The sequence below is a fragment of the Scomber scombrus genome, chromosome 8 (assembly GCF_963691925.1).
Source record: "Scomber scombrus chromosome 8, fScoSco1.1, whole genome shotgun sequence".
NCBI lineage: Eukaryota > Metazoa > Chordata > Actinopteri > Scombriformes > Scombridae > Scomber > Scomber scombrus.
In genome coordinates this window covers 6,837,134-6,863,396 of record NC_084977.1, presented here as the reverse complement: position 1 = coordinate 6,863,396, position 26,263 = coordinate 6,837,134, and the positions used below count along the sequence as shown (strand labels likewise).

Here is a 26,263-nt window from a genome sequence, read left to right as displayed (position 1 = left end):
ATGACATACAGTCACAGGGCCCTGAAGCCCTGCAGAGCTGAGCAACTCGCTGATCGCTTGTTTATTTAAAGTTTATTAATAATAAATGTGTCGTGTGTCAAAATTGCACCAAATTTGACACTGCACATCCCTAGTTTGAAGTCAATCCAATGAACGGTTCCTGAGATATGCAAAAGACATATATACAGACAGGTAGACAGACTTCCTTTATGGTTCGATGGGGAGAACAGGAAGGTGAGATGTATAAAAAAAATACAGAAAAGGAAGGAAAAAGTCAACCACCATTTCATTAAACAAATGTTATGTATTATATATAATACATATATTATATATATATTGTTATGTATGTGGGTTTTCATCAAGGTCATTTTTTTCTAACTTTGGAATGATCCTACAGAAATAAAAAAGATATTATACAACTGTTTTCACAAGATGAGCAGTGCTCCTTGTGACAACTGAACTGAACTTAATGTATAAAATCAGTGAGTGCCCTTTAGGCAATGATAGATATATATTGTTGCATGTGGGCACAAAACTGCAAGTCACTTCTTTAAGCAGCTTTGGTTATAATACCAATATCAAGGTGAAGGCAAAGATAAAACTGATTCATCCTGTTCCTTAATATCTGCTCAGTTAAATCCATATTGCACAAACCACACAAAAGGTATTTGCCATTTTTCCACACTTTCTTACGGTGTCATTTAAATGCTGGTTACACACAAAATAGGCAGACATACAAATCTTTACAAGCCCGACTGCTTTATAAAGTTTTAGCTTTTTTTTGACATTTCATTGCTGTCATGGTGCTTGAAATGCCAGATCCCACGTTTCTAAATGCGACCAACTGTTCGATTTGACACTTTGCCCTTTGGAAAAATAATATTAAACTGCCAAGAATCATTATGGAGGCGTGTTATGGTATGTGACTGATACATGACTGGAAAACAGGCACCTAATTTCATATGAATTCAATAATTATTTCATCATTTTGGAAGCATATGGCACGTTATACCAGAATTGATCACTTAAAGAAAAGACAGCTGGTTAGACATGGTTGACTTATTGATAGATGGCTTATATGGGTTTCAAATTTTTTTCCTCAGTGGTTATTATTAATGAGAGGGACTGGAGCAAAGCAAATGGGGAAACCAGCAGAAATCTATCCAACCATCTTCTTTTATCCATTTAGCAGCAGTGCAGACGGCTGGCTGAGAGCCGATATGTTATGTCCTTCTAACTCCAGTGGAACAGATCCAAAGGTCAGGGTCCCGATGAGAGTGCGAAAACACTAACATATAACAACAATTCTGTTTTCATTGAACTGGCTTTCTGTCTCCTTCAGGACAACAAAATCCTGATACTCACATACAAATACATCAATGGACATGCACCTCCCTACCTACAGGAAGTGATCGCACCACAAACCTCCACCTGCACCCTCAGATCTGCCAGCCGCTTGCTCTTCCGTGCCCCTGGTACTGAGCTCCACACCATGGGGGATCGAGCCTTCTGCTCTGCTGCACCATAATTGTGGAACAGCCTCCCAAACCATCTGAGGGCAGCACAGAACCGAGACTCTTTTTTTTTTAAAAAAGGTCTAAAAACCTCTTTACACAGAAATAATTATATCATAACTCTTATTGCTATTTTATTCATGCTGTGTGTTCTGTTTTATTAAAACTGCAGCACTTTGAGTTTCAATGTGAATGAAAAGTGCAGTATAAATTAAATAAATATTGTTATTTATTTTAATTTATTATTATTATATGGCTGCAGTTAAGACCAAGCAGCCAGTCAACACAGGTCAGACTCTGTAGGTTGCTGACTGCCACACAATTAGTCGTCTACATGTACCCTGATGCAACATGCGCACATCTTTTTATGCAACTGCCATCCCAGATTTGTTGTTCCTAAATATTTGAGAAATTTCGATTCATTATTCATGTAAAGGAAGTGTACCGCAACTGAGCATCTAAGATCTGCAGGCACAGGCTCACTCAGTAAACATAATCTGTCTTTCATTCACAGTTCATCAAATGGGCACGCAGTTGCAATTGTTTACAGCAAGAGTTTTAATCAGGGAGGCTAATTACATGTGTCTGTGCCTTTGCTTGGTTTTCTGTATCTGCAAGGCAGGATCTGATGCGTAGCTGCTGATTATGCTAATAATCTTACGCTAATTTATCAATACATCTTCTTAGCTTACTTAGCTCCAGAGATGTCCTACTTTAGTCACACACCAGCTAATTTAACACAATTTACTAATTCAGTCATGGTGTGTTTGGAGTTGAGAGGACTTGTCTAGTAGAGTCAAGTAGAGTCCAAATTTCACACGTCTGCAAGATTCAAGTATATGTAAAATGTAACCTTTTTAAAAAAAAAAAGCGGTTACTAGAAGAATACTTTTCTCTAGTCATCTATTGTAGATATTAATTGTTTTGAATTTATTAGTCAATCTGTAGAATAGTCAATACCCAAAATACAGGAGAAAAAGTGTAAGGAATAGATTAAACAGTTTGTTTGTCTGCTCTAAAATAAGCCGCTAACATTATCATAATATTATTATCAAAAAGTTATATATAGTATTACATCCAAGGCCAAGAGTTAGCATAGCATAATTTGATAACTACGTTATTATGTTTGGTTAGAGGTTGGTTATTCAAGATTGATGTAACCACAATGCTACTAACCGCTATATGAGTTTAAGCTAACATTAGCAGCTCTGTCCACCTCTGTATTAGATTTTGGGAACGTTTGTGTTGTTTGTCCCAAAAACAATGAATGTACATAATATTTTGTACAACAGTGTTATTAAAAAGAATGAACAGTGAACGTTTTGTTCTTAAATACTAATAGTACTTTAATAGTGAAGCTACGTAGCTCAACCCTGGAATACAAGTGCTCTTTTATCTCCATTAGCTTCTACGTGTTTCATCGATTGAGGATGCTAACTTTTAGCCTGAGAACAGAGCTTTGGACTGTTAAATGATTAAACAGTAATGATTTTGAATTGTATCATATATGTAGATATCAAATGCATGTTTAAAACTATTTTGCAAGTCATACAAGTCAGCCAGAAACATTAAAAAGGCAGCTGGAGGTTTTCAACTGGCTCACACACAGAGTTAATGTTAGCTTACTAGCCACAACTAAGAAAATGTGCTAGGGACAGTTTTTTGCTTCATTTCCAGACTGATAAATTTGACAGGCGTACAAACAGAACATAATGATGGTGGGGCTTAGCTTAGCTTAGCTTAGTTGTGATACTAAGTTAATCCTTTAAGTCATCAAATAAGTCAAATAAAGATTCAGGATTCTCAAATGTGGTGATTGGCTGCTTTTTAAGTTAATTGTAGCACAATACATTTTGAGTTTTGGACTATTAGTAGCATTTCATAAACTGAATGTGACAATTGTAATTACTTTATAAATAGGAATCAATAATGAAAATCATCAATAGATGCAGCTTTACACAATGCAATACAATATTGTGTTTAGAGTATGTGTTTCAAAATGTATTTTTATCCTGAATACTTGTTAGGCATCATGTCCTCACTTCAGTGTTCATAAGGGAGCACAACATTAGGCTGGAGAGTCTGATCCAACATCATCGCTGCTGACTCATCCTCCTCGACCACTAAGCAACACGAGACAGCACTCTCTGTGCCTCTCAGTCACCGCTGAGAGCTTCAAAAGTCAGGAACAGACAGCACGTCCTTATTTCTTCCTCTAACTCACAAAGTATCTGTGAGAATAAAGCATCAACTAAATCTGAGGAGACATCAAAATTCCTTCCCCCAGAGAGGGAAGGTGTATAACAGCACACTTTTATTTCACTTGCATGCATATAAGAAACAATATGATGGACAGTAACAATACAACTGAGATGTCACAACAACAAACTACAATGAAGCAAAATATGTCCCAAATGTATCCAAACTGTAGTAGTTTTTAATCTTAAAAGCTGATCTAAGTGAGTTACTCAAGTTTTTGTCAAAATTTTCAGAGATACCTCCAGGTCTGTTTGTGTGAATTTAATTATTGGGGTGGAAGCAGGAAGCTTAGTTACGCCCATGGCTGTAATAATTTAGTACATTTTCTGTTATGCCAAAAAAAAGAAAAAAAAGATTAAAATGGCAGATTTTTGATTACTTTTCAGAATTAGCTCTGTATTTCTGAGCATTTCCTCCCTCGTAAGCTTTTCATCCTCTTTGCCATTAACACTGAATGCTATTTTAGAGATTATGATGGAATTTAAATGATTAGTAGCTTTAGTCAGACATAAGTAAAAATCCAAGGAAGCGGCAGATAACAGCAATAACCTCCCCTCATTCATTGTCGTAATAGAGGTGTGCTCTCACAGGGCAGCGGGTTCACAAAGAAAACTCTAGCTTGTTATATTTCAAAAGGAAGGACAACACTGAACTACAGGGAGTTCAACTCTAAACTTTTTCTTTTTTAATGAGACTGTTTGTGTGTGTCATATAGCCTACAAGGACATTCAGGAAGAATGCTGCAGAGTTTTATTCTTATTCAGTGACTTGTTTACTTCAGTGATGTAACATTTATTGTTAGGACCCAGTTTGTGTTTGATTAGTTATTCTACAGATGTCAAATGTATCATATTGACATTTAAGCTATGCAATGCACCTTTTTCCATCTATTGATTACGGTCGCATTCCAATTAAAGTGGATCCAGCGTACAAGTTCCTCTGGTGCGAACAGCCGCACTAAACACAACATCGGCTGAATTCACTCAAACCACTTCCATGTCACGCCAGCTAAGCTAACCTTTAACTGTTTAAAAAAAAAACCCCAGTGTGCTTATTTTAAGACCAGCTCATTCAACTCCCGAAAATGAAAATGCCAACATGCTTCTCTTCTGTTGTCTTAATAAGCGTCTATTTTTGAGCCCTACCTTTAAGAATGTGAGCAAATTTTCAATTTTACTAGTTTTTTGACAGTTTTGGTAACAGTTACAAAATAAACCTTTGTCTAACCTCAGTGCAAAACACAGATTGTGTTGTTTTATTTACTTAAATCTGAAGTGGCTGTGGTAAATTTAGAGTCCTTCCTCTCTGTGACGTAGCCGCAGTCGGGGTTACAGAGGATGAATACACGACACAGTTACATAAGGCATTTAAATCTTTAACATCCTAGTGCAGCGTTGTATGTGAACCTGACAACCTCAAGTCCATATGCTGGCTTAGAAATAGACAGCGCCTCCTCATGAGACTGCACAGTGGAGAGTGGAGAGCTGCTGCACACTTTGACTGCTTCCCTTATTTGTATTACAGCTGTATTGGAAAGTAGTTACAGACTTTACAGACTTACAGACAAACTTTACAGGTTTAAAATGTTTCTAAAAATGTCATTGACTTACTCTACTGTTTACTTTTACCCAAAATCAATAAAAGTTTTCCTTCACATGTCTCTACACAGTGCAGGAATTCAACATGTAACAACCTATAACACTATCACTCCTGATGACACATGATCACACTGAGTAAGCTATCAATTATGTAATCACCTTATAGACAGCTTGATAAATAGTAACAAAGATATGGGATTCCTTCCTAGCGGGTCTCCAATTAAAACCTTGGAATTAATAAGGTCTCCACTTGGTACGGCGCTTCAAAGACTTTGCCGAGCGAGTTAGCGACATGAGGGCCAATTAGAGGCGAGAATCGAGCACCTGCTGTTGCTGCAGGTCCTGCACTTCCACCACCACGTCTCCGCTGAGCACAGTCAGCAGACACCTCATCAAGGCGTCCTCTTAAGAGCTCAAAATGCAATTTTACGGCACGTTAGAAGCCCTACACAGTCGGTCTCACATTAGGCTCTGCCACCCCTCCCACCATTTGTGAACTATGCAGCCGTAAAATGAGTTAGTTAAGGATTTTCTCATCTCAACGCCTAAACAATCAAGGAGGAATAAACAAATGTGTAATGAATATGCTAGAGCCAAATCAATAAATTGAAGAGATATCAAGACAACTGTAGATAACTGTATCAAATGGTTGTGATTGAAAAGAGGCTCCTTTAAAACAATACAAATATAAACAGCATTAACAGAATATTTATTAGGGCCCGACCGATTCTGGATTTTAGGGGCTGATGTCGATACCGATATTGGGGAGCAACACTTGTGACAAAGATATGTAATGAAGGCAGAGATATTTAACAGTTAAACAATCAGTGTACTGAAACTGTATCATGATAATTAGCTACAAATGAAATAAAACACACAAAACAAAAAAACATACATATAATAAACAACTTGAATTAAGAAAAATGATCAAGTATACATAAAATGCTGCTTATATAACTTGTTAAAAAAAGTATATATATTGGCATATATCGGACAATATCTTCACCGATACTGATATATCTGTGATAGGTCAATAACGCCCGATAATATTGGTTGACGATATATCGGTCGGGCTCTTTTATTCATGTTGGGTAGATGGGTGCAAACTTATTTTTTGAAGGTGGGTTTAATAGCAGACTGAAATTAATGTTTAAATTTGAAGAACTTTTTTTGAGGAAAGTTTAAGAAAGGGAAGATTTTTAATTAAACTTTAACTAAACTTGCTCTGCAAACAGATATTATGATAACAAAAGATATTATGGCTGGGGTTATAAATTAAATATTCACAAGTTAGAATATATTTGGATGCCCTGGCTATTATTAATGGATGGGACAACACACAAATACACACTGTATAATAAATAATACTCCAACTACCACTTCTTCTTAGCTTAACAAAGCTGAATAATACAATAAATCATCTATCCAGGTCTGGAGCTGTGTGCCATGCAGCCAGGTATAAAAACCACCGCTGGTCACTTGGCAGCAGGCATCATGGAATACCCTTGCGGACCTGGCAACCAATCAGAGCATAGCAGTGCTTTCTCCATGGGCCTCGACTCCCACTCGCAAGGAGATGGATAAAAATAAAACAGTGCGTGTCATGCCTTGCCTTCGCACGACACCCGGATGACAGCTCAGCACACTGGAGAGAGCCAGATATCTAATATTTATCAATGAATGAACGAACAGACAAAAGTAAAGTGCTTATTTAGGATTGTCCTTGCCGAGGAAGGAGAGCTCAGAGATGCCGAGAAGATACGGACCAGTGGGAGAGATATTGACTCTTTGCATCTGCGTACTTGTTTATTCATAGTCACAGCAGCTGGCACACAGAAGCCAACAGGAGAATGCCAAACAGCAGATGGCCTCCAAATGAATTTCCTTCAGTTTAAGTTAACGAATTACACGCGCATTAACAAATAAAAAAGAACTGACACCCCTAAAGCACTGAAGAAAATGTCTAGTTTCATTCATTTGATATAGCACTTAGAATCAAAACTGTACATGGATGCTGCACGAACGCACAAAATTGCTAAAATGCTGAGCCAAAAAACTCAGCATCAAAAGCTCATCATTTAAAGATGTTATATAAGGTAAAAAGTTCAATAAAATGTCTAAAAATTGCCATGTCCAACTTTTACCATCATCTTTAAAAGGCTTGCTGACTGTAAATTCTATTAATGATTAAGTTCAATGTCTAGTGACTGTGAGTTTCCCTCCAAAACGTTGGGAGTGGCTGAAATTTAAAAAAAATAGCTCCACGGATTTGCAGTTGGAAGCATATTAATTATTCATTAATCAGATGTTTCCAGCTGGTTTGGTTTAGTGACAAAACCCTATCTGTATTTCTGCCATGCAACACGCTGATACTAACCAGCTTTTATAGTATGTAGTATATATAGTGTGTTTCAACATTTCAAAAAGTCAGCTTTGCATCATGACATAGCTATATACGTTTGTGCTGCATTTCCTATTGCAATCAGGGCTGAGCAATATGACTACATTAGATTATAAACGATTAAAATGTCTCCACCATCTGCCTTTACAGAGAGATCGTTAGTAACGTGCTACAGTGCAGCACCGAAATGGCGAGTGCCTCATACCACATTTCCAATTAGCTGGAGAAAGTGACCTCCATGCTACAAAAACAGCAAGTAATGGCACTGGTGTTGCGTCTCACTGTTAGCCTGTCACCTGTCTGAGCATTGTCATGTCGCCAGCTCACCAGTTAGCTCACAGATTTGATGTTTGGTAGTGTGTTTGTGAAATCTACAGCAGTTTCAGTATCCTGCTAGAAGCTGACCTGCTGTACATTATGTTAAACTGACAGCTGGGCTGAAGGTAAATACTACTGTTTAGCACAGGGGTGTCAAACTCATTTTAGTCAGAGGGCCACATACAGCCCAGTTTGATGTCAAGTGGGCCGGACCAGTAAAACCATTGCATAATAACCTACAGATAATATACAATATATATATATATATGTTATAACTTTACTATAATAAACCATCTATTTACTGTGAGGAATTACTGTAGTTTCAACAATATTATCTCAGTTTTTTTCAGATTATTTTACACAGAAGCAGCTAATTGCTGTTCAACATATGAATGTTTTAAATATGACCATAATATGTATTCATTGTTTTTTTCAGAGAGTTGTATTCTGGTCAGGGTGGAAAAAAACAACCTTTGAAGCACCAGAAAAAATGGAATTACTTTTCTGCAATTTTCATATTTTGCAAAGTTATCCAGCGGGTCAGTTCTGGCCTGCGGGCTTTATGTTTGACAAGAATAAAATTGTGATATGATCATTTTACCATATCCCCTAATACTAACCTGGCATATTGGATTGGTCCCTTGTTAAATAATAATTTTGCTTTTGAATTGGTAGTGGCATTCCAAATGTGCAGTTTGACTGATGTCTAATAGCACACATGAAATTGTTTCAACAACCTATTTTCATGTGTCAAGTTTAATACATTTTTTAAAAAAAGACAGAAAAAAAGACAGAGCTGACGGCACCAGCGAGAGAGAGAGAGCAGCTATGGTCAAGTGAGCTATAGTGTGAATGAAGTGAATCAGATCAATAAAATGTTATTTTCTGATTGTTTCACAGCGCGCCCACACTCCCACACGTCTCCACACAACCCTGTGGCGGTGCGCCATAAAGCCTGATTTGCAGCGTCTGTTTCTACCATTTATATATAAGTGACCAGGAAACTCATTTATAACTGATGTGTTCACACAAAACAGGGCTTGAAACATGCTTGGTGCCATTTCCTATAGTCAGGCTGGGAACTGAATGGGGGGGGGGGGGGTTGCGTATCTGTACGGAAACACACGGAACCAGGTGTACTAACATTTTGGAGACAGTGGAGTTTTTATTTGTTTCAGATTTTATAATGACGTCACACATTTCATTTCACTTCATTTAAAAAGATGAACTATATCTACTTTGTTACAATCATTCAGGCCAGTGGTATTGTGTTTGTGCTTGTAACACCAATCTTTTAAAAAAGGTACAGACCAGTCCAAATCTTAAACATCTGTGATGTATTATTGATTAGTTAGTCTACCATGTAGCTGACAATGATTCCCAAACACTCAGGAGTCCATCGGATGTCCGCACTCAGTTGCGGTCAGTTGTGAATTATGTCATAGCTCCACTAAAATGCCAATAATACATCTACAACAATTATTCCATCAATCAATTAATCGTCAACTATTTTGATAAGCAGTGGCTGCCACACACTCTTCTCCAGCCACCTCCCCTGCACCACTTTGACCATTTATTAAGTCAAAACACCATGTTTTTGTACACCTGTGAACTTTTGGTATAGATCCCATAGCCTGATCAGAGAGTTATAATGATGGTATTAAGAAACCAAGTAGCATTGATTGTTTTAACAACGTGAGTCATATGGACTTCACCTGTAGAGAAAGTGCAATGTGAACTCTTACGAGGACACGTCCATTTACCAATACCTCTGAATAATGGATGAACATGCTTTCAAACTCAACAAAGGCTGAGTCTCCCATGCGCACATAAAGCACTCAAAAAGCCATTTCAGCTCTTATGCAGCCTAATGAGGCATTTGACGTTACTAAAAGCAAAATAGCAGCGTGCACACACACACACACACACACAGACATACATATTAAGAACACAATGACATATTCGCCAAGGTGTGACACCGGTTATGAAATATAGCAAAAGACAGTTGTGGTGTTTGCGATTGCCTTGGGAGAAGACACAAAGTCATATGTCTGCTATTTGAGGCCAGGGGGGGCTTGTGAGAGACCAAGTTGACGTTTTAATGTTTAAATTAGATTTCAGGCAGAGGGCAGCTGGGAGGCTGGAGAAATGAAAACAGCATCTTCTTAGAAAAATAGGGCACAGTTTTCATTTCCAGACATATACTGTACTACCTGGAGTATTAACAAACATATTCATGTTATCAGTGGTGAATAACAGCATACTCTCTGCTTAAATGAGAAGTAATGGGGTAAACAAGACACATGTATGCAACTGACTGCAAAAAAACAACGCCTAAGTGTTAACCTGACTGCATTTACTGAAATTAAAATCAGGTGTTAAAAGTGTTTGGTACAGTGCTGCAGAACCCCCCCCCCCCCTAACACTTCCCCTAAAAAACATGTTCACCACGGCGTCCAGTTCATAATGCAATGTGAGAACAATCCTGCTGATTAGACCAACATTTAATGGCGAAGGTTACTTTACAGTGTGTTTCAATTAGTGCTTAAAAAAACACAAAAAAAAAGCCTGAGTGGAAATGGTAGAAATAAAAATATAATATATCCTGAGTTGGTGTTGCATCGCTTAAAATGACATGCCATGGAAGCAAACTTAGATCTCAGTGAGAACGAATGAAGCATGCGACTTATCGTCACTCAAACTTCCGCTCCACTGAAGAGATGAAAAACCTTGGCAGATGTAAACATCAGATCTATGCGGAGCAATGAGGAGATAGTAACGCTCCACCATGCCATACTTCCATCCGGTTTTCCTCAAAGATTACTATCGTTTGAGGGTTCACTGACACTGCCACCAAATGTTTTGTCTTGATGTGACCAACTCTTAATATTTCCATAACAGTGTTGAATGGAGGCATGCATTAATTCACATTTTCTTTTGCCAACAATTTGGAAATTTGGTTAAACCAAGCACTATATATGGATGGATTACCTTGCGAAGCAGTTGGCTTTGCTACATCATGAGATCACACAAGAATCCATGTTGCCTGGCTTCAAGTTAAGCACTTGTGTCCAAACCGCCGGAGGTTTGGACCAATCATCGTCACAAATCCAGCTGCCTCGCAAGGTAGCATGGTAATAGACAGATGGTTCATCCAATCACCTGCCAATTTTTTTTTTTAAAGAACCTGCCCTTTTCCAAACAGTTTCCACAGACGACTTCTCAGATGGTTCTGTGTGACAAACCATCTGGTGCGTCAGGCTAATGGATGGAAGCTTGGCTCTGGATAGATACTTGTTAGTGTATGTCCTTTGTGGTGAAAATACAACAAAAAAACAAATGTAAGTTTGCCTGGCTGACACACTTAATTTACTGTGAAAAATTGTTGCAAAATTGTTCCAGCAGTTTCCAGCTGTGGAAGTGAGGCACCTTCCCAAAAACAAAGGCGACCTATGCTACCTTACTAAAATATTACTAACCCTAACCCTAACATCACATTTTTGTGATAAAGCAGAGCAGAGTTTGTACCTCACACTGCACATGCCATATAGTTGCTAGGTGGATTTATTGTTTAGGCCATCATCCTCAGATAAAAACCATCACAAGGCGAGATCCATCAGGATCTGTGTGGCTTACCACCAGGCTGAATCATTTCCTGGGGGAAACCCCGTGATCATTATTTCCAACCTTATTTTTCTCCACACCCCAGACGAGCTGTTTGCAGATTCATCTGAAATGATAACAAAACTTCCGCCTGACATCCCGACATCCTGACATCCAGCAGAGGCTTTACAGTCCCACAGTACTGTTCACACACAAGGCCAACTGTTTGAAATTTACACTGTAGCTGGGCTGCGGGCCAACACAATGACACCGGAGATTACTATTGTTAAGAAATATCCAAACATTAAAAATAACACTTTATATAGTTATTATGCCTCTTAATTAAACATTGATATGATAACTACAGCCAGTTACCTTCATTAATCTTAATGAAAAACTTATGGACCAGACATCATACTTCCAGTCCACACTCGTTCTATCATTTGACACGGAGAACTAAATCATGCATAAGTCTATTTGGCACACAAAGTCATTGAGTCCATTCTGCTAATTAAAAGCTGATAAATTAAGATCACATAATAACCTGGGGTGTAACAACATATTCAACAAGAGTATGTTGAAAGAAACGAATCAATTGTGCTTCAGTGATCTGTCTAGAGTAGTATTATAGCTAGAAGAACTGCTTGAAATGTTCAACAGCTCAACATATAGTGTGAAAGTAAGAGGAAAATGGAACAAATTTGAACCTGCAGCAGCCATTAAACAATGTAAACCCTGAGTTAAATCATCTGAGAATAATTTAAAAGAGAAAAATGTAAGGGTACAGTAAAGCCCAAAGAGACTGTGGTGCAACTAAAATAGACTCCAAAGCAGAAGATGATGAACAATTTACACAAAGGTACCCCGTAGCTATGTCTGGTGGTGGGAATAAATTGTCTACAGACAGAATACTGAATCTAAACTGTCGTTTGTTCTCAGCTAACATGAATATGACTGACTGCAATAACTGGTTCTTTGTCTGATGTTAATAAACTCAGATTGGATTACACCAGGTGATGATAAGGCGCAATTTCCTGTGCCACACTGACCAAAGTGCAGTGGCGGTAATGATGAGGCTAGATTAATTTTTCTATAATTTGGTGATGATGATGCAATAAAACCTCTTTAATCCTTTGGGCTGTTTAATCAGTTTAGCACTGGAATCATTCATGCTTGATTGATTAGCACATAAAGCTTGTTTAAACCCACATTGACTGTGCCAATTAAAAGTTAGAATGGAATGAGTCTATGTGTAGCACACTAAGCCATTTAATCATTAAGTAGGAGTGCTGAGAACATTTTTTTGTGATGTTTGTACAAAACACTTCAATTTGTAGTGTATATCATATGAGCAAATGTATTCTATGACTAATTTAAACTGCACTAAGCCATTTTTTAACAGGAGGAAGGAGAATGATTCCAGCAGCATGACCTTTAGGTCTTCAACTTCTCAGAGCTAATTAAAACAGTGTAACATGGACATCCCACGGGAACCTTCAAGACCCATTCTTGACCCTGGCAAACAGCCAGAGCCGATAAATATTCTGCTTTCGAGTACAGCAAGATAACCAGTGGTTAAGATTGGCAGGGCATTAGCACCACAGAGGCATTTAAGATTTTTTTTTTTAGCAAAAGCTAATTCCAAAAACAACCCAGTGAGTAGTCAGCAGATTTTACATGAAAAATGTTTTGGTACCCTCACAATAATCTGCATACATTTCACACTACAGTAAAGGGCACAGTCTATTATCCACAACCACAACATTGAAGAACTGAACCTGGTTACCTCACCCTCAAATGGCACTAAAATACTGACCACAAATATAGTTTATTAATAAAGCTGCAATTATTTTGATAACTGATTAAACTTCGGTCATTTTCTAAAAAAAAAGGTGAAATTATCACATTCCAGCTCCTTAAATGTGAATATTGTTAGGTTTCTTTGGTCCTCTATGACAATAAACTTAATATCTTTGGGTCACAGACTGTTTGCTCATATACAATGACATATTTCAGGTGGCACCTGGGGCAACATTTTCACCCATTTTATTGAACAAACAACTAATTGCTTAATTGAGAAAATAATCAACAGATGAATGCTTATGAAAATAATTATTAGTTCCTTTGTAATGTAACAGGCCTATATATCAAATTATGAAAATGCAAATTAAATTTTTTGTCATGAGTCAACCTCTTCAATAACACATGTAAATGTCCCTGAAATGACCATGATTACCATGGTTAATCATTATTGGATGGGACTTGGCTGTAACTGAATCCTTATCTCATTTTTCAGACAGGCTGCAACACATTAGTGTGTTGGCACGGACCCAGCATTACCAAACTAAATATAGTTTTGATATTTGAAAAGACCAGTCACGATCGGTCGAGCACAAATATGCTGACTCAGGGTTGATCTCATACAATGAAACTCCAGCTTGTTTCAAGTCTCTACGTTCGTATCTTTGTTCCACGGCAGAAACAAAACAAGCATAGTGACCATTGTGCTTGAGATCAAGGCTTTCTTTTTACCTCGAGGCTGAACTATCCCGCAGCTACAGGGATGTGTGGGACAAAGTATTCATCTAAACAGTCATCAGCCTCTAAAGAATCATTCAGCTTCCAGGAATAAAAACTAAAACAGGAGATGGAGGTAACTTCCTGTACATCACAGTGTGCAGAATGAGCACTACAAAGGACCAGAAATAAATACTCTGAATACTGATTGAAAAAGAACAAAAACGTATGTAATGCTTCTAAAAATTTGACTTGATTTAATTTATTTGGATCTCTTTTAGCTCACTGGCTAACACAAAAACATTTAAGAATACAATAATTCATAACTAATTGAACACATAATTGTTCACACACATATTATACACATACATACATGCATGCATGCATATAACCTATATACATTGACATATACTCTATGTATCTACATATATACGCTTATATTCACCTACATGTATTCACATATAATACTAATACTCTACAAACCTACTGACTGATAATTTAACAATTCTGAAAATTAAAGCCTGTCTCCCCATTTCAGTTTGTATTATTGGTAGTACATTTAATTTGAGTCTTTTATTCGTTTATTATCTTGTTTTTTTATCACATACTAATAAGAGTTTGTCCTTATTACTGACTGGCCTTTTGAATCTTTGATATTAGTGCAATGGAAAGCTGTTAAATTATAATTAGAGTTCATTCACTCCTTTTTCAAACTCGCACCTTGAGACCATTCTAGCTGCCGTGTTTATTGTGATCTGCAGTCTCCTCATATCTCTCTGAGCTGCACTGCAACAATTACTGTGACTGTAGATTAGACTATGAGATATTTCCTTAAGAAAGTCCTTAAATTAAAAACTGAGCAATTCGTCCTCTTTTAGAAAGATCTGTAATATGAGCCATCCGTGAGAGATTGTTTGGATCTTAACTCCTGATCATTTGAAAGTACAATGGCTTCAATTTCTTCCTCTTTCTTATAGTTTTTGTTTTATTTACATTTAATACCAATTTATTGTTTTCCTCCCATTTGATGACATATTTAAAATGATCTTAACATTCATGGAACTGAGTTTGTGAATCTGCTACTGCAGTGATGGTTGTATTATCTGTGAACATATGACCTGGCTAACACTAACCTCCACACTAACTAGACTAGCACTAATTAACCTACAGTACCATGCAAACCATTCACTGTATGCCATATCCGTTTTAGATTGATTGATGAGTCTTTTTTTGACAATTCAATTCAAAACTTTTACAACAAAGTTTCTGCAATTTCTACACAGCATAATATCTGAATTTAATCTTGACCTGAACGCTACAGCTTTTGCCTCATACCTCTGACATATTGCTTCATATTCTTAGTTATTGGTCAATTCAGGGAGATGATTTGGATTTAATTGTACTTTTCCTTATAGGAGCACGGTGCTCAACATACGTGAACAATTTCATGAAACAATCAACAGCACAGTCCAAATCATCCTCAAGATACACAGGGTCCCATGGAACAGCGGCCAAATCCTCCCTTGTAGTCTACGGAGTTACATTTTTGAGAACTCAGCTTTATCACCATTATACGAGGTCTTTCACTTTTGTGTATTTAGTAGATTTAAAATTTTAGCATTTGTTCAGAGCAGAACAGAATATCAGATCAATAACACTTTCAGCTCTTTGCCCAAATTTGTATCTTGAGGACTTTGTGCTATTGTGTTTGATCTGAAATAAATTACGGCGCTCTTTATATTGAAGAAACCTGTCATGATCCCATTAGAGTGACTACTTGACTAGTCAATATTATAGTCCCCAAGCATAAATAATTAGATTCTTTCATCCTGAGCAAAATCAATATTTTCACATATTTTATCCAAGTATGATGTGTTTGACTTTGGGGGCCTATAAACACATCCAATTACTTTGGTTGTTGAAAAGGAAGGTGAATTTGAATCCACAGGATCCCTGGTCCATTCGCACATAAATCATCCCACACTTTGAACAGCAGATGCTCTTGAACATACTGTATAGGACAACACCTCCTCCACTTCTTTTCCTGTCTTTCTTTATAATATTGTGTCCTTTCAAATCAATCTGTCCATTTCTTATGGTTTGGTCAAGATGAGTCTCATTAATAGCAAACACATGCAGATTATTCTTCTGGACGACATTTAGTATCTCATCCGTCTTCTTTACTAAACTGTTCACCTTCACATGAGCGATATGTAAACTGACATGTGTAAATTAATAGTCAGTGTGACTGTTGGATTAAATTGCTGAGAGTGCAGCATTTTAAAAGATAAAGGCAGACAAGGCAGTCAAACTTTAAAACAGCCACAGAGGGAACTCTGAATCTCTGTTCAACTGCCTACCTATGTACAATTTGTCCATAACTAAGGACATTTTATGGTTTTTGATCCTTATATTTCCTAAGAATGGGATTTGGTTTTTTGCCACCTCTCGTTAATCTCTGTTGGGAATTGAACATTCATCTTAAGAGCCTTGCCTCAGGTCTTCACTAGCTCCTTTTGTTTAAAATGCTCGTACCGAGTAACGATGGGGCAAGTTTTATTCTTCTCCTTCTTTCCCAGCCTATGGACCCTTGAGAAGAAAGTGTCCTGTAATGATTACTGGGGTAATTTTAATTGCTGGCACATAAAAATCCAGTATGGTTGTCGTCTCTTTCGGGAATCCCAGAAAAAAACAGATTTCTCAATGTCACTCAATGTTTCCTTAAGCTATTTTCTTTTGTGACATTCTCCATTGTTCTCTGTGTAGTAGCCACAGTACCTCTCAATGAGTCATTCTCCTTCCTCAGATGATCAATGTGAGCTTGGCTGAATTTCAAACTTAGCCTGAGGTCGCGGAGATCTTTTACAGCTCAACCAGTGTATCCACTTTGCGAAAGCTCTAGTTTATTGATTGCATCAGGGATATCTCCACTTCCATGGTTTGTCCACTCACACTTTCTTGCATGACTTTTTAGGTTGGAGAGGTCTATGACTTTTATCTGAAGATGGCTTCTCGGGACAGATTTTCCTCGCGGCTTGATATCGTCTATCAATGAAACTTTCCAGAGCAACTGACTCTTATGAATCCAGTTTATTAGATATTTAATGTTCATTTTTAATTTGTTAGCCAAGAGAAGTTAATAACTAGAGCAAAAACACCACAATAACGCACAACAGGAAAAATTGACATGAGAGGATATCCTGTTGCAATGCTTCTAAGAATAACCCATCCTGAATTCTTAGAAATCATGAGTAAGAGTTAAAAGTGTTCATAAACTGCTGGGGCCCCGTGGCATCTTTGCCACCTGTGTCTCTGCAAGTTGTCTGGTAGTGATTCATTTCTTTGATAAAAAACTCCCTGCTATGTTAATCAGGAGTGATGAATCATCAGCTTGCCTCCACTCCATAAATCCCTGCAGGACCTTCTGCATTGTGCTTGCACTGGCATCTCAATGAGACAGTATATTCTTTTTGGCACCTCTACTATGTGCTAAAAACAATATGTACTAGGATTGGGCGATATGGGCAGAATCAAATATGACAATATTTTAATTTTTAAGGAAGGTGAGGTGGGGGATACAGCAGCCAGCAGATAAGGGCACATCTGGAGAAGTGGGGAAAGGGTAAACACTGATGGAGAACTGCTGAACCCAGTGAAGTGTCACGTCCCATGCTGGGTAAATGACAGCCTTCCTCCACAGTGGGGATTTTATTCACATAGCCGTTCTGTTTGAGCAACTGGGATTATGTTGAAATGGGATTCTCTGTCTTTCTCGAAAGATCTCATATTAAGACACAGCCACATCTATTTCAAAAGACAATTAATTCTAGAAGGAGAGGACCTAACTAGTCACCTCTCCGTTAGCTCAGCTATATTTTCACAATATATGGATAGATCGCTTTTGGGGGCGGTGCCTGGACGGCCAGGGGGGTGAAAACAATTTCCATCATCATTCCTGTGCCCAAGAAAACAAGACCAACCTGTCTGATGAAGTGCTATGAACAGCTGGTCAAGGATTACACCCGCTCCCCACTACCCAACACACTGACTGGACCCACTACAATTAACCTACTGTCCCAACCGATGAACAGAAGACACCATAGCACACAACATCCACACCACCCTACCTCACCAGTACAAGAAAGGGACCTATGTGAGCTTACTATTCATTTACTACAGTTCAGCATTTAACAATATAGTTTCCTCCAGGCTCGTCACAAAGCTCAAGGACCACGGATTAAACACCTCACAGAGCAGATGGATCCTTGACTTCCTAAGGGGCAGACCCCAGGTGGTGAGGGTAGGCCGACGCACCTCTTCTACCATCATCCTTAACACCAGAGCACCCGTGCCTGCATTTTGATCCCCCTGCTGTATTCCCTTTACATACATGACTGTGTAGCTATTTTCAACTCCAACACCACTACATTGATGCACTACAAGTTTCCTGATGAGACAGTTGTGGTGGGCCTGATCACAGATAACGATGAGAAGGCCTACTTGAAGGAAATAGAGGACCTGACCTGCTGGTGTCAGGACAACAACCTCCTACTGAATGTCTGCAAGGCTAAAGAGCTGACCAAGGTGGAAAGGAACTATGGTCAACAGTCCTCAGTAGGGAGGGTGCTTTCAAGTACCTTGGTATCCACATCAACGAGTCATAACACTATGACAATCATAAAGGATGATGCGAGGTACTTTTAAAGTTCCTCACTGCTTGTTTAAGTCGTTCTTTAACATTTATTCCATGAAAGCATGATAGGAACTTTTGCAGTAAGACCACCAATCACTTTTGCTCTTTTATTCTTGCTCTTTGTAAAACTGTATAATGACATATTGCCTCCCAAATCATTTCACTGGCACCAAGACGGGAACAACTGAATAACACTTTCTCTACATGCTTGGGCATCTCTGCATGGGCAGCAGACAGATTTGCAATCCTGTTTTATTCTGGGCAGAGTGTATAAGAGAGGCTGTGCTTTCCCATGGGCCTTAGGGAACGTGCCCACTCAGCTGTGCAGCATATGTACAGAGCTATCGTCGCTCTGCTTGGTATTCCTTGGCTGCAGACCAGCTCCTGCAGGACCGAAAGTACCACTTAATAAGTCAGAAAAAGTATTTTTTTTTATTTTAACGAACTTTCAGTCATTAATATCATTTTTTAGACTACTTAATGTTGTCTACCTGCAATTACACCATCAGGGATGTGCAATATATGCACTTGAAGTGTGACACAGCAGAAATATGCACCTTATCAGATTAGAATGATGGTTTTAGTCCAAATTTGAAATAGAGCATTTTTGTGGAAGAAATGATAACTTAATGGTTTAACAAGTACATAAAAATTGTCCAGACGGCTATGTTGATGCTAGTCTTACCCAAAGGATGGTGGGAAGAGGTAGGCAAGTTGCTGGGATTGATGCCTTTTGATCAATTTACCCCCATTAGCGGGCAGCTGAGTCAATCAATAGCAGATCAAAGCTGTCAGGGAGTTGTTTCCCCTCAGCTGAACACGCATTGGCAAGATACCATGAGATATATAATGTAAGAAAAGAGCAGTTATCTTCAGATGCAATTAGATTATTAAATGTTACAGGAGCACAGATGCAGCTCAGGGAGTGTAAGCTGGACTTCAATCATCCAGCTGGAACATCAGGCCTTCTGTCAAGTCGATATCGACAACCTATCTACAATCCCTCATTCAAGGAAAATCCTGAAGCTGTAGGTCTGTTAACTCTATTTACTCCACAGCTTATTGGCTGTACCACCCCGGCTCCACTCTGCTGTAAGCTGTAAATCTTACCAATATCAACTCACCTGTTCCATCTTTCCAGCACCTGAGGCTGTCTGCAGAACACTACCTGCTCTTGCACAACAAGGAAAGATTTAGCTTTGACTAATTTTCAAGATCTTGCGGTTTTGATATTTTCTAGGATAGACTTTCCAAAACCCTATGGCGAAATGTGTTGTTTCTTTGTTTGGAGCTCATTTACCACAAAGCACCAAACCGAGCTCATGTAAATCATTTGTTCATCGTTTCCTAAACTTACTGCAGCAGTGCAAACATCTACTCTGTTGCTTTAATCCTCATATTGCCACATCAATATGATACTTTAGTCAGTGCATTTATGATTGGTCCAACTAAAGTCACACATTAAAATTGGCAAACTTATATGAAAAATTATTACATTCAAAAATATTGTGTGGGGCAAATCCATAAACTGCAACGCCATGTTCACGTCCAACCAGGGACCTTTGATGCGTGTCATTCCCCATCTGTGTCTGCCATCATTTCCTGTCATCAATTTTCTCTAACTGTCCAATAAAACCATAAAACGCTGCAAAATAGTGATTAAAAAAACCATTGTGTTAGTCATCATCACATGATAGCACCGTAACTTTGTAGACATAGTATATCCACTACATATACAACTGGATATACTGCTACTGTAGATCACTTACAGAGATTATTGCTGTGATATTGTGAAATACATCACAAGCTTATTTGTTCATCTTTAGGAAGTTTGCCATGTTACTTACTTCTAATATATCATTCCAAACAGCTAGACTTTAATCTTCATCTGGCCTAATAAAATCAGTGATCAGATTTATCATTTAAGGTTTAATTGACTCATATCATCTTGGTTCTCTGGAAGTTATTAATGTGGACTTGGTTGTTGTGTCAGTAGTCCTGATGGGGAAATCCTCATATTGCATCATCACCATCACCACAACACCACCTCCTATCATATACACACCAACTGTGTGATATCATGTGAAATTGACTGATCATACACACCTGACTACTGGTCAAAGGTCAACACTTAAGTCAATATCTGTCCATACAGCCAACTTAACCACGAGTTGTGAAATATTTTCCCTATAAGACACTTTCAAGAGGTGCTACATGTTATTATGTAGAGTTTCAAGGCGCTAAAGTGAATAAAACAAACCAACCTACATTAGAATCACAGCACTGTTCTCATGTCCAACCTACACAACTTCACACCAGCAAGTTATTCTCATCATTGAATATTTCTCAGTTTCTGAAAGGAAAGGGGTGCATGTACATTATCTACACATCAAGTACCGGAAGCAGTTTTTTTAGATGTTAGTTTCAAATCAAACTTGGCAGGTTTTAGCCTACGCTGAGCAACTGTCTTACATAATACTAACAGAAGGAAATCTGAAATACCTTCAGTATGTAAAAAGTCTTCTGTGCTGTGTAGTCAAAACAGAATTATAACGTGCCTTCTGTGTGCTACAGGATTTCTGCACTTCCTTCTGCTTACTATTGCACAATTTCTGTATAAAAACTGCATGTTATTGTTGTGTGCCTGTGTGTAAGCATGTCATATCTATATCCGTATCTGTGGTTTCGCAGCCTCTATACGGAAATGTGTCTGCTGCTCCATGCCCGGGCAAGACAAAACCTTGTTTCATTTACTCAGAAAAACAGTTTCCTGGAGACACAGTGATTGATGCATTAGACAACCGACTGAACCCTACTTTGAAGCATATTGGCCCAGTGATTCAGCAGTATTTCGAAGCCAGCGCTGGTTTGCACGATGGCAATCTCTGTGCACCGAAAGATGGAAGATGACATTTTGATTCAGTGAGCAAAATCTCATCCCAGCCATGCGGATGCATCTAGCAAATGTATTCCCATCTGTTTGTCTGAGGTGAAATGAAGCATGCAGCAGGGGATTACATCCAAACAATTGGCTTTTACAAAGTACCACGTAGGACTGCTCCTCTAAAAACCCGCCTATGGCCAAACATCTATGACCCAATAAATGCAGAGCAGTAATCTGAGGTGTTTCTAACAATGGCCCGGTTGATTGCTCTGAGGCTAGAACTGGCAAAAAAATACTGCTTTCCACCAGGAGCGTGGGCACACAGACTTAGAAACAGCTGATTGGCCCGGCTTAAATCCTTCAGCTTTGTCAAGGAAATCTTTAGCCAGCCCCTTTTGTACCGGCGGTGTTGAAAACACCCGAAGAAGTATGCAGGAGGAGAGACTTCCTGACAGCTCATTTAACATTCTGCCCACTTCCACCCACTTAATCTGGAGCCCCCTCCCCCCTCTCTGACGTTAACTGATTCTTTTATGAAAAACAGAACATCGTGCCAGCTTTCTTCTCTTTATAGACACATCTTATAGACACTTCCACCATTACGGGGCCCTTTACTCAACTAAGAAAGAAGGAGCGGTGTTGTTTTGTCACAGCAGCCTCTGTATTGACGCCCCTGTTCCTGACATACTTGAGACCAGTCGTGTGCATTAATAAATGATAGCGGCAGAGCTGACGGGATTCACGCCCGCCTGGGCACCAGCTGCAATTACGGCCGACATGCCAGAGAGAAACAGTTCCGCCGGAGACAAGCCAATCGAACACGAGGGCGGGCACTGCCGCCGTCTAGATGAGCGGCGGTTGACAAATCGAGTCCCCTCGTGCTGATAAACAGGCACGGGCTTTCAGTCCACACCAGACTGGGCCGGGACCCCCTCGCTTGCATACCTGCGGGGTCTCAAGAGGCTTAAGAGTTCAACGAGGCGGACTGTTTTTACCAAAGGCCCGGCAGAATGAGGCCAACCGCAGCACCTCGCTCTCTATAACCCCGACAAACCTCCGGGATTATATTAGGTCAAAGGTTTATCTCCCTGATAAAACTTTACAGCGGTGACCGTAATCACTGCGCAGAGTCAGCAGTAATTATGGTAAATGCTGCTTCTGTGAGCCCGTCTGACCCATCTAAAAGACACTGTAATCCTAGAGCATGTGTGGCAGGTGATATTAGCAGCGATGTCTTATTGCAATATTAGGACAGACACGCTGATAGATGCCCTCCTATCCAAATGTATTTGCAAGTGAAATAACACACCCTACAAAGGAATCCTTTAAGCCCACATGTTAATGAGCGATGGGCGCGAGCTGCAACAAAGATAAAAGGAAGTTGTGCACCATTATGGAATTTAAATACGAAGTGGCCCACATAGCTTCTAATGAGAAATGATTCATTGATGAGAAATGTTCCTCATCAATAATTCAGGCCCACTGTCAGTTACAGCAGATGTATGTTCATAAACACACACAAACGTCTGGAATTCTTCTAGATATTTAAGACCACAGAAGCACCGCATTTCCTGTATTGCTGACAAACTCAGTGCACCGAAACTGTACCTCGGAGTAAAACTGATGAACAAGTGAAATATTTTTTACTAAGAAGAGGAATAGAAAGGAGAGCTGCTGCAGCAAACCTAAAAAGCAGCCAGACCTCAGTCTGCATTCAGTAGACATCCAGACAGGTGTAGCTGAAGCTTTTTATTGTTCAATCTGTCTCTTAATGATCATAAAGAGACATTCATCTTCAAGTAGGAATCAATGGAGGTTCGCAGTAAAGCTTTCTACAGCTTAAACACACAAAATAAGTCCATTTCATAGTTAAGATTTCAGTAACAAGAAGGGATGTCTCTCTATTTTTATCTCCCCAGTTTGACCATTACTCATGATGTCTAAACAGGCAGCTCAGTGGTCTGCTGAACACAGAACACACCCTGATATTATGTTTATGCAGCCAAATCCCTTTTGGCTTGTTGCTCGGTGCCTAATATCATAAAACTACACAAGACTAAAGCCAGCCAAAAGATCCATGCCCTTGCTTGGGTTTGTATAGAAACATTATTATGTATACCATGTACTGTAACTCTCATTTGGAGATTATCAAAAATCCCTGCGAGGCAAAGATAGAGGGGAACGTGTCAAGTTTGAAGAGTAATCTCACATTTTTTTAACTCCTGAAAATAGGTCTGAAACTTAAAAAAATGTTTTTAGCATTGATGCAATGTGTAGATAATTCTTCCAGTTAGTGGTTTTATCTATAAAATGTTGCCAGAACCCAATTTCATGTCTACAAATATCTTGTTTTGTTGGACCAACAGTCCCAAAAAAGCAAAAATATTCAATTTTAAATGACACAAAACAGACAAAGGCAGCAAATACTCACAATTGTGAAACTGGAAGCGAAGAACAATTAGTGTTTTTTGACTTAGATGATTAATCAATGATCAAAATAGCTGACGACTGATTTTCTGTCAATCAGCAAAATCGATTACTCAACTAATTGGTTCAGGCCTATAATCTTAACCACCAGTAGTGGAGGCCATCATCAATTGTTTAAGTTCAGTTAAAGCATCATTTGATAAACCGCACATGCCTTGTTACGTAGCTATTAGTCAACACAGATCCACTGTTCTCTACATGATAAATATGGCACATTGTTGTAAATAGAACAATATACTGTGTAATGCATGGCATGACCCCCCCCCCCCCCCACTATACTGGATGATCAATATGAGCCACTGAGGGGTTTAACCATGACTAATGCGGTTCATTCGTGGCGCTAAAGATCTTGGAATAAGACCAATAAACACACCTGACCTGATCATCGGCATGGAAGGAAAGACAAGGTAAAGCTTAAGTATTCACATCGAGCTTGAGTCGGCAGCAGTGTAAATCTTGTGGAAAACAATTTCTTTGCCACATTGAAGCCTCAGAAGAAAAGGGAGAAAAAAAAGGGAGCAAAGGAGGAGAAGCTTTTCACTGTCTGAGGGTGTGGGCGAGTAAAGCTTTGGGATGGAGGCAGAGATAAATAAATAAATGAAAGATGAATCAAAGATGAGTTTGCACAAGGTGCTGCACTGATGCCTTTTTTTTATTCTTATTATTATTATGTGTGCTATATCATGCTGATATTTTTCTACATTTATATTCATGGAGCAAGTCAGCATTCACAAACTTGGGATGAGCCTCAGCAGCAGGCAGACTGGGAACAATACCAGGGCAGAGACTACTGCAGCCACACAAGTTATCTCATCGCCACTGACAACCTGGGTGTGTCTCAACACACAGGGCGGGTATTAAAGATTGTAAAAGCCTCAGTGATTTCACAGCTAAACTTGGGAGGCTGCAGACTACACAGTTCATACCCTCTCTCCGCTCTATTATGCGAAGCTTCAACAGGATGCTAATTTGATTAAAATAATGCCCTCCCCTCTCACACACTCACACACAACTCACTACACGAACTTGCTGACAGGGCTAGCAGGTGCAAAGCGATAAAAAATGAACTTTTCACAAGCGGAATGAAACGCGTCTTACCACTTTGCTCCCCCAGAAAGACGAGTTTGAATTTTCTTAAAGGGTTTCCAAAGTCGCTGCCCACGGACATGTTTGAGGAGGAGGAAGAAGAGGGACTCTGGACACCGGAGGACAGTCTTGGGTGGACTTGTGTGTGTGTGTGTGTTTTTTTCCCCCACTCGAGTTCGTTGTCGGGTGGTAGAGATGCTGGGTGGAAAAGGCGGTGGTGTTGCTTCTCTCTCTCTCTCTCTCTCTCTCTTCGTGATGGGAGCACACTGCTGCTGCTGCTGCTGCTGCACCGGTCCGTGACGTTGGCTTTTTCGGTCGGCTTCTGCGCATGCGCGGCCTCTCCTCGTTCCCCGATGAACTGACAGCGGTGATATAAAATGACGTCATGTGAGTTGGTTAGGGAGAAGGTTCAGAAGGGGGGGGGGATATGCCGCTGGGCTTCAGTTTTATTTGTATGGATGAACTTCTCCTTTTGTTCCAGGCAAATTATAAAGACATCAGCAGGGGGGCAGGTGTGTGTATGTGTGTGTGTGTGTGCGGTCTGTCTTAGGCTACCTTTGGGGACATAGACTTAGGACCAGATAATTGGGGACACTTCTCCAATTAGGAACTAAAACCGTGACCCCAAGAAGGAAAAGGCTTTTTGTTGTTTCTTTTTGTTTTTCATTTGTTTCGTTTTTGGTTGTTTTATTTTTGTTTTGGGTTTTTTTGGTCACTGGCTAGGTTAGGATGAGACAAGTAGTGGTTATGATTAGGGTTAGGTGTCCAGGAAATTAATGTAAGTCTGTCCCCAAAAGTGCCCATGATCTGTTGTGTGTGTGTGTGTCACAAAAAAAAAAAAATCAATGAAGCTAACATTTTGCATTATCCTTAAAAAGTGAATTAGTTTTACACTCCCATGAA

General features: G+C 39.2%; 1 protein-coding gene across 1 annotated transcript in view; it reads right to left on the bottom strand.

The window, feature by feature from the left end:
- rab6ba (RAB6B, member RAS oncogene family a) overlaps positions 1-25,621 on the bottom strand; it is a 53,913-nt gene extending 28,292 nt beyond the window's left edge. Inside the window, exon 1 of the mRNA XM_062424426.1 lies at positions 25,373-25,621. Coding sequence (XP_062280410.1) covers positions 25,373-25,442 — 70 coding nt within the window. The 5' untranslated portion in view covers positions 25,443-25,621. The remainder of the gene's footprint in view (positions 1-25,372) is intronic.
- Positions 25,622-26,263: the final 642 nt, after the last annotated feature.